This window comes from Notothenia rossii (genome assembly GCF_949606895.1).
Source record: "Notothenia rossii genome assembly, chromosome: 6".
In the NCBI taxonomy this organism is placed as follows: domain Eukaryota; kingdom Metazoa; phylum Chordata; class Actinopteri; order Perciformes; family Nototheniidae; genus Notothenia; species Notothenia rossii.
In genome coordinates this window covers 24,220,413-24,230,205 of record NC_136909.1, presented here as the reverse complement: position 1 = coordinate 24,230,205, position 9,793 = coordinate 24,220,413, and the positions used below count along the sequence as shown (strand labels likewise).

The 9,793-nt window shown below is 38.2% G+C and overlaps 1 protein-coding gene across 2 annotated transcripts; it reads left to right on the top strand.

Moving 5' to 3' along the window:
- The first annotated feature begins 461 nt into the window (after positions 1-461).
- Positions 462-9,124, top strand: plpp5 (phospholipid phosphatase 5). Of its 2 annotated transcripts, XM_079688489.1 has the most exons (9): positions 462-620; positions 1,741-1,881; positions 1,999-2,107; positions 2,691-2,781; positions 2,883-2,946; positions 3,029-3,153; positions 3,636-3,806; positions 5,036-5,248; positions 8,171-9,124. In XM_079688489.1, exons 2-8 carry the CDS (start codon positions 1,811-1,813, stop codon positions 5,203-5,205), a joined length of 801 nt encoding a protein of 266 aa, XP_079544615.1. In that variant the 5' UTR covers positions 462-620; positions 1,741-1,810; the 3' UTR covers positions 5,206-5,248; positions 8,171-9,124. The 2 variants fall into 2 exon arrangements, with proteins under 2 accessions (XP_079544615.1, XP_079544614.1); XM_079688488.1 differs by having other exon boundaries at positions 5,036-9,124.
- The last annotated feature ends 669 nt before the right edge of the window (positions 9,125-9,793 follow it).

Below are 9,793 nucleotides of genomic sequence, written 5' to 3'. Positions count from 1 at the left end.
GTTTACATAGAACAAGAGATCTCATACATGTGCAAGCCACTCATCTGTTTAGTGTTAAGTCACTCATTTAAGAAGATTTATGGAAATGGAATCAAAACCGACTTAAACTTAAGTTCATTAATTTACTTCAAAGTAAGTTGTACTGATTATATTTTAAATCATTTGTCATAAAGAAGCCTTTACTTCAAATAAATAAAAACGTATGATCCTAATAGACACAGACGTTTCAATTAATTTAATTTGCTTTGGTTTCTGTTTTTTTATAATATAACTATCCTTTTATAATTGATGTGTTGCATTGCATTTTCTCTCTAATCACACTTCGTCCTATATTGATATAACAAATAGTATGATCGATGTGCCATCTCCAAACCCAAAAGTAATGAGTTTTTCCTGAATGACACGTTTTACTTTGAAATACATAATTTTATCTTGAAAAGCCCAAACCAGAAGTAGTTCAGATGTAGCCGTTAGCTTCACTGTTCTCCTCCGGTGCATCCCTGAATTTCTCCAATGTGCCACTTCCACCAGCCGCAGAAACAGAGGATGCGGAGGCATGATTCACGTTAACGGCACTCGTTGATATGAGGAGGAAGAGATAAAATAACGAGCTGTTAAAGGTTAGTAATGGAGACGATATCCGCTGTTTTGACAATGCGGAAATGGGCCAGATGCTTCTTTGACAGATGTTGCTAGCTAGTTTAGCATACTCTGCTAACACATTTTTTCACATCACAAAGACACTAAATGTTTTTTTTCTTTTCTTGATATTGACAAAAGCCGTTCATTTAATATTTGTATTGTATTATAAAACTGGTTTTATGTTATATGCAGGTAAATAACAGCTTTAAAACGTGTGTGTATCACCTGGAAGAGGAGCGCACAGGTGCAGCATGATGGCCTGTATATCAGGTTTACACAGATCAGAGGCTTAACCTGTCTATAACCTGCTGTGAAACAACATCATCTTTACATATATATTACCAGATATATACTCAAAGTAGAAAGACAAATATATATTTTTTAATATTTTGTTATTTTTATTTTTTTTAAGTGTTTAAGGGACAAGGGTCAATAACAACTGCTGATGAAAGAGTGAAAAGCCCCTTCAAAAAATGTATACATGTCTCTGGGCTGTGGTTTGAAATCTAGTAATGTAAAAAAAAAAGAAGGAATTGTATGATAAAACATGATATAAGGATATAATTCAGTCAACAATGATGAAAATAATCTTACATAGAAATCTGACACAAATAATAGCTATACCATTATTCAACCCTTGAATACAAAAATGGGTAATTTCTCAGGGTTTGGTTTTGCAGACTAGATGAGAGACACAACATCATCATAAACCACAGATGGAAATGAGCTATTAGCTATAATCTGGCATATTGCATCTCTTCTCTTTGCTGAGATTAATGTTTTTGTATGCATGGTCCTTCTACAAATAAATACAAACAGTAACCTGAATAATCACCATGAGTATCACGGAGATATCAGATGAGATATATAGTCCTTCAATGAACTAAAACCGCCTGTGCGGTTGTGGAGGACCGTTTCTTAGAAAAGTTATTACTCTATTCCTCAGATGGTTATATAGAGCAGACGTTTGTACTATTAAATGGACGTGTTTACATGTGACAAAGTAAATGGTGTACACACGGTCTCTTCACTAATGAAAAAAAATGCTCACCACTCATTAAGGCACCAAACTAAAACGCAGCTCTTCTTTTTTTCTAGTCGCAGATAAGAAATATGAAAGTAGAGTGAGGATGTTTGCTGTTGACTGAAGTCCACTTCAAGATACAAAATGAAGAGGAGGTTGCTTCGTGGTTTCCTGTCGGAAGTCTCTGTCCGGTTTGTGCTGCTTCTCGTGTTCCTGTAAGTATATACAACATTAAATCACTTGCGTCATTGCTTTATCTATCTATTATGGAAAAGGCAGGCGTGGTTTTTAAGGATGATAAAACAATCACAGCTCTCTTTGTGTTTGTCTAGTGTGACGGAGCAGCTTCCTCCTTTTTACCGTGAGATCCAGCCAGAGGAGATGTGGCTGTATAAATTCCATCGTGTGGAGAGAGACCACGTACCCACCTCTCTTATGTTTGTACGTTTTATGCCTGCATGCCTCTGAGTTAAATGTAACAAAATATAAACGCTTCAGCTCATTTTTCCCACCTTACCCTCTCCTTCAGAACAATCAGAATATCTGATGTCCCTTTCCTGCTCTCACTCGTTGATGGAACCATATCAATGTTTATTTGTAGCACTTTGATCACAGTTTTTCTCCAAATGAAATCATGTTTTTAAATGAATTACCCATCTTCAGGGACATGCCTTCAGATGAGGTAATATACCAGAGTGAATATCACTTGTTTTATTTGTGATTGTGTCATTGTGGGATAAAGCACAATGCAGTATTTCATGCTCACAGTATTGTCGTAGATTTGACTTTATTCTAACAAGTAAGTATCTGCAAGTTGCTTTTCTTTCTGTAGTGAAATAAACAGAAACCTACAGCTGCCTGAAAAGTCGTTTGTAATCAAAAACAAGAACGAACACTGTGAAAGTCACTTTTTAAGAGGAAGTGCAAAGCAGCAATCAAAGGAAGAAGTTTGTCGTTATCTTTAATAACTTACACACAGACATTCATTTGTATTATCGTTGTTATACTCTCCTCCTTCTCTTAGAGTGTGGCAGTTTTCACCCCACTGATTGTAATCCTGGTTTTCACCTTCCTGAATAAGTCCGAGCGAGGAGATCTGAAAGAGGCCTCGCTGGGTAATTAAGCTGCATACACACATTTCATTTTTCATATTAAATCTAAAATGTCCACTAATGTTTTGGTCTTTTTTATGACTGTGTTTTTTCTCATCATCCAGCTGTGACTTTGACTCTGGTGCTCAACGGAGTTTTCACCAACATCATCAAACTTGTAGTTGGCAGGTGAATATTAACACAAACACAGCAGTTGATAATACATGTCAGTGTCACAGTGAATAAAAGCCTCACCTCTCTGTGTTAACAGGCCTCGGCCAGACTTCTTCTATCGCTGTTTCCCAGACGGTCAGATGAACCTGGAGTGGCGCTGCAGCGGTGACCCAGATGTGGTCATGCAGGGCAGGAAGAGCTTTCCCAGCGGCCATTCTTCCTGTAAGGGCCTTTTGTGGTTGATTATGCCTCAGTAGCTTGTTCATTTTCAGCAGGCAACAAGAAAAAAGGGCCGGAGGGCTTATCGTATATCTAAAAGGAGTATGTAGTGTATTTTAGCCTCTAGGCTCTTATTTGGCTATCTGACAAAGATGTTACTCTAAGCGACAGCAAAGTAACAAGGCTGTTGAGTTTTTCAAATGTTTTTTTGACACTTAGAGCACCACAAGCTGAGTGCCATGTGGTTTCCCTTTATTGGAGAGAAAGCAGACATCTCTGGCGACAATATCTCCAACACTCTGCAACTCACACCAACACAATCTAGATTATAAAAAGCACTACAGGTCAGGGATATCAGGAACAACTTCTCCATCTCTAATGCTTGCCCCTTCTTTCATTGCTGTTTTCTCTTCAAAGTTCTCTCTGTTTTTGTAAGACGTCCTCTGGTTCTGATCATCTTTTCCATCTTTTCTCCCCGGCCCCAGTTGCCTTTGCAGGTCTGGGTTTCACCGCGCTGTACGTGGCAGGAAAGCTGCGCTGCTTCACTGCGGCGGGCCAAGGCAGAGCGTGGCGGCTGTGTGCCTTCCTCACACCTCTACTCTTCGCCACGGTGATCGCCCTCTCCAGAACCTGCGACTACAAACACCACTGGCAAGGTCAGAGTCTCAGAATGACACAAAGCATCATGTAAAAAAAACAAAAGCATTTCCATTACATCGGTGGCAGAAGCAGAAGATTTTGGTTTGGAGGGACACAGGAGAGGGGATGCGTGAAAAAGGAAAACCAATAGACTGGTAGGGAAAGCTGGTGGTATTGTGTTCTCAGTGTTTTTAGATTTATGGAGCCTCGTTGTCGTTAAGACATGGATGTTTTTGTATAGCCGTTCCAAACACATAGCATCAAGTATGCCCTCGACCTCTCTCTCACAATAGGCAGCCTGTATAAACATTTGGTGCTCATTCAGTCCTCTGCATACAACAACACTGAGCTGTGTGACCTGTGCTTCTTCTCACAAATGTAACTCCCTCCACCTCCCCAAATTGGTATTGTTAGCTCTGCTTTCAACAAAACAACCAGATTGCTTTCCCTTTTTTCTTTGGGCCCACGACTCGCTACAAATTTGGTGACTTATTGACACCGCCAGAGGAAACTCAAAAACGATATTCAAATATATTAAACTGCAATTTATCTCCAATGCTGCTCAGAGTATATCTTTCATGGGCATCTTCTCCCAGCACCATGGGGTGTCTTCATCTCCTCTTGGGCCATGTGCAGGCAATCTCTCCATCAACAACACAACCACTAAGATTTGCACACATGTATTGTCCAGAGATGTTCCCAATATTTAAATGAACTTATAAGCGATGGTGGCTACTTTAAGAGCTATTGCATTGGAAAAGAGATGTAAACACTGCAGAGTACTCACGGCTGTCAGCCTTAAATCGAGCCTTCTTCTTCACGGGCGATCCTAACTGATGGCCGACAATATTGTATTAGTGTAAGCCAGGATGATGGAGAACCAGACTAAAGGCTGATAATCACATTATTCTATAATATTATATTGTGCAATCAACATTTACTTTATTACTATAGGTTAAGGCAAAATAGTTTTCTATTGCCAATTTAGTGAGCCCCAGATCTAAGATGATCATTACCAATGACTGCTTCTCTGTAAATGTGCATATGACCATAAATAAAAAAGCTTTAAAGCTAACCCTAACCCTTAAGTTTAAAGTTAATAGAGTCGCACAACCTAAAAAGCATCTCTTAAAGTTAGTATTTTTCCAAAAGGTTTGATATAAAAGAGATATTAGGTATACAAAGCCTTAATGTGAAGCTATTATATTATATTAACATGAGTGTGTGTTTTGTCTCCTCTCCACAGACGTGTTGGTGGGCTCCCTGCTGGGCCTCTTCTTCTCCTGGCTGTGCTACAGACAGCACTACCCCCCCCTCCAGGACGCTGACTGCCACAGACCCCTGCGCCACAGAGAGACTGTTCCCGCCGCACAGGAGCGCAAGCTGGCCAACTCCACCTACATCCTGCCCCTGTAAACAGCTGTAACTGTTTCTGATGTCATTCATAACGGGTTACATGGTAATCTTTCTAACTCTGGTTTCCAAACCTTGAGGGCTGGGCAGTTTAGTCATATGTATCTTTTGGCATTGATCATTGTAACTGTATTGTGGGATTTGTTTTGAATGTTGGGACTTGGTTCTTTTTCTAAACTAAAATGACTAATGACACATTTCTTCTGAATGATTTCTGAAACACTTTCTGCACATAACAACTCCAGTTTAGCAACTACAATAACAATTTAATCCCAAACATGAATCAACATCATTAAAGTTATCACGAAGGAGGGCTTGGTGGATACCATGATATTGATTGTTTCCCATCAGGCCTAGCCCGACACACCCTATGCATTGTGCCTCTAGAAGACTTAACTTTAAAAACTCACAATAGCTGAGCAGGTCCAGGACACAAGCACTGCACGGATCGTTCACTGCCCGTTAACCTCCGAGCCGCTGCGAGGCACTTTCTCCTGATCTAGAGACAGTATTTGGTAATCGTTTTTGTAAACTTGAAATTTTTTCAGCAAGCAAGATTTAAAAGTCGTATTTTATTTTTTGTTTGTGCATTCCTGTCTTTTAGGAATCAATATGTAGTGAAGAGAGTTGGCGCTCACCCGACAACACTTTTGATAACCGAATAATCTTTTAAGTATTTATCAACTAATGATGCCAAACACTTGGCGGCTGAATCTCCTTAGCTGTGAGGATTAGCAGCTTTTTTATTATTGCCTATTTAATTCAATACTGTATGACTGTTGGAAAAAACAAGCATTTGAAGCTCTGAAAGATTGTGGTATTTCCTCATGTTGCTCACATTTACCAGACTAAATCATTAAATAACCAATGAATGTACAAAAAAAGAATCGGTAACATCAAATTAAAATAAATTGTAAGCTTTAGCTCAACATAATCCGCTTGATTATTATTATAAGGGTCTTTGAAGTCTTCTCTGGCAGATGGAGCTGTTTCCCGACCAGAAGCACACTGTTTGCTAAGTCAGTGGAGGGGTGATGAATAGAGAAAGGAAGACATCCTCTGAAACGACACACAGGTTACAGTCTTGCCGAAGTTCACAAACACTTGGGCTCATGTGCCGGAATGATTACTATTTTGGTTATTTAATGCCACTTGAGTCAGTTCCACTCACAAATGAAGGCTTAGCTAATGTTGAAAGTTGCAAATAATTGAGAAGTGGACCTTGGAATTTAGATTCTGCACAATATAGTCATTTATTTGACCAATAACATCAATCTATCTACACATAGAGAAAGTTAATCCGAACTAAATCGTCTTATCATGGCATATGTAATTGCGATTTGTAATTTAATATCTCTAAAAGGCTCAGTAATTTGCCAAAACAGCTGTGCACAAGTTCTTAACGTTACTCAAGCATTATAGTGCATTTGTTGGGAACTATTTTCAGCTGAGGATTGATACAGATTTAGTCCAAGTTGGAATACAGTCGAGGTCTATGGCACGATAAGTACAAGAACATTTGGTGTTGTTTTTTTTGTTGCTTTGTTGACAACTAGAAGGAAAGCAAAACTAAAGTACACCTTCATATTAAACCAGGTTAATCAAAACCCCTCAGTCAGCTTTATATCTTAATATCAACATTGCTTTACTGTTTGTCTTGACTGCTTTAAATCTCTCTGTCTTCCTGCATTATATCGTAAATTCACAGATTGTTAGATTATTACATGCAAAGGGTTCATATGCCCACTCCTCAGAATAACACACTGATGTAGCAGCTCCGTTCCCTTCCTCTCAGTTTTTGCAGTGCTTGCTTTACTTGATTATAACGTTTTTGCTCTAACTGGACCACACATCTGCTCACACGGTTAAAGGGATATTTTGGATTGTTTAAAGTGGGGTTGTACAGTATGTGGTTCTTTTTACAGTCATTGTAATACAGTAGAGGGCAGCAGAAATAGACAGGAGTTCTAGCTTTGGAGCACGGCAATGTACTGCTGTTGACGGGTCAATACGTATGAGTATGTATTTTAGACACTTAAAAGAGAGGCCCACCTAAAAAATATTAATATCATTTTCAGATTGTTTCCTGATTGGGAACTGAAGACGCTAATGCTACCTCGATTGGTTAGTTTGTTTGTGCGGTGATGTTACTTTGGTATATGGGAAACAACGCTTTAATTCTTAAGTTACACTATAAAAAGAAACAAGCTGATTTAAACAGATGTAGACAAGAAACTCCTGTGTTCTGCAGAAGTAAAAGTCCTGTTTTTGTAAATAGAGTCTGATGGCGTTGGCAAGAACTCGATACCAGTTTCAGTTTGTCTGTCAAAAAGCAAAGGCAAAGCAGTACGATTATCCCCTGAAAGGAATCACCTAAACTGATACTGATATTAGGTTTTAAGTGGCTAAAATATATGTTGGGGAGTTTACTTTTGTTAATTGCTCTGCTCTCATGCCTTTACTCTTTTTATCCAAATTGCGTGCTGATCACCAACTACTGTAGGTAATACACTGACTATGGATAAGTCAACCCCACTTGAAAAAGTCCCTCCCTTTTAGAAAGGTCTCTGGCTTACTCTGGCTTTCATCCCTCTCCTCTGCCAGTCTGAAGTGTGAGTGTTCACCAGAGGTGGAGGGAAGTGGTGATGTGGGGTCTGTTGTTGGAGTGGCGGTGAAAGCAGGCATTTCTGATGAGCCTAAATGAGGTCAGCCTGTAACCTCTCCAGGTGATGGTGCTATAGCCTCCAGTGCTCCTGCTCGTCAGGCTTTCTATCCTGTTTTTATTGGCACCTAAAGTTTTCTGCTAGTTTTCTTCAACCATGTATGTTATGCTTACTTTTATGTGGTGTTTCTGTTGTATCTATCAATGTATTTGTAAGGTTGGTTTTCAATTGGAAATTCATCAAACTGTTATGTAGATTATGACAACATGAGAAACAACCAAACCTCTTTTATGTTTCTGTTTTAGTGTGAAAAGCAGCCAAAGGTTTTGCAGGGCCAAAGCCCTTCGTCGCTGTAAATCCAGATTGAAGCATCGGGATCACAGTGGTCTCAGACCAGACTTGGCAGAAAAAAAGTGATGAATTTGTGCCTTTGTTTACTAAATTATTTTGCTACGGGGAATGAAGTATATACTGCATGTATCAGTGTATGCTCTCTGTCATGTTGGGGACACAACTTTGTGTTTGTTATTGTTTAACAGCGTACAGGAGCCATTTGGGAAGACACTTTATGATGTTTTAAATGTGGCATGCTGCCTTTCTTTACCTCAGAAAAACCTTTTAAGTTATTTCCACAAAGTGTTGATGGAATGAAATGTGAAGAATACAAGAGAGTAGCCAAGAGAAAGAAAAGCCTCACTTTTTGCAAACATTTTAGACGATAATATCTTTAATTACTTGGTCAATCTATTCTAGCAGGTGGTTATGAGATGATGTACAGGACTAAGTCTATTTAATTTTTGGGCATGCAGGAGTTTACTTGAATTTTCAATCTGCACTTAATGTTTTAATGTTATTTCATGAGAGTATGAATCGTATCTGTGGGCATATTGCTCTAAGGGATCTTTCAGACAAAATAAATGTTCATTCAACTTTGCTGCGTTTTGATGAATTCCTGCATGTTTTACAGTTAAGGAGCAACATTTTCCTTCATTACTTACTTCCAGATCGCCACATTTCCATCTGTTTCTACACATGTACTTACTTTTTTGTTTTTGTTTACTTTATCAGGTTGTTGACTATGTCCTTTAGATCTTCTGTCATGATAAGGGATGATGCTAAAACTTGCTCATCATAATTTGCCTTGGCTTTCAACTCGTAAGGCTCGTGCTCATGCTGATACAGTATCCTGATTGTACATGTCGTGATGCTTTTAATGACTCTTTTGGTGACACTAATGTTTTAAATACTCTTGCAACACACCCTGTACTTTGCTTATTTCTTTTGACTCAGAAATGTGTGATGATTACAGGAACCTTCATAGTATAGGATTTTGAAAAGTTGGCCGGCATACTGCAACAAAAATAGTTTATTACAAACGTGCTCACCAAATTATGATGCAGTACAGCTACAAAATGCAGAATGTTCAATTTTCTGTTGAGTTTTAATGCTGCAATGCTCTGAAGTAACTATATTTACTGCAATGCATCTTGCTGTTGTTAGTCCTGTTTTGAAGTAAGACTCAATTATTTTAACATTAATTTGTGGGATAATTTTTGCATAGAGTTGGGTTGCTAATACATATTAAAATGAACAACAAGGTAGTAGATGCATTCGTTAGCAATGAAAATCTTATTTCTCATTTATCCTACAACCATTGCTAGTTGAAAACATGTTTATCAAAGAAAAAGATGATTCTAGTGATAAAACATTTGTCAAAAAATTGCAATAGAGCAAACTAAAATAAGGGATACCATTAATATAAGATAAAGAAAAATGTCAATAAAAATGATATCTGCAAAAACAATTCAATGAAGAGAAAACTTGTGAATGTATAAATGGATATTCATACAGATACATAGGTGCAAATAAAACTAAAAGTATATAAAAAAGTTAGTAGTATGAAGATTGAAGAATAAAGTATCCTAAAA

What these genes read in the sequence shown, in the direction of transcription:
- plpp5 (XM_079688489.1), top strand. Translation starts at nt 1,811, where the DNA reads ATGAAGAGGAGGTTGCTTCGTGGTTTCCTGTCGGAAGTCTCTGTCCGG. An exon ending in TACCCACCTCTCTTATGTTT is followed by an intron (nt 2,108 to 2,690) that starts GTACGTTTTATG and finishes TCCTTCTCTTAG; the next exon opens with AGTGTGGCAGTTTTCACCCC. An exon ending in TCCCAGCGGCCATTCTTCCT is followed by an intron (nt 3,154 to 3,635) that starts GTAAGGGCCTTT and finishes CCCCGGCCCCAG; the next exon opens with TTGCCTTTGCAGGTCTGGGT.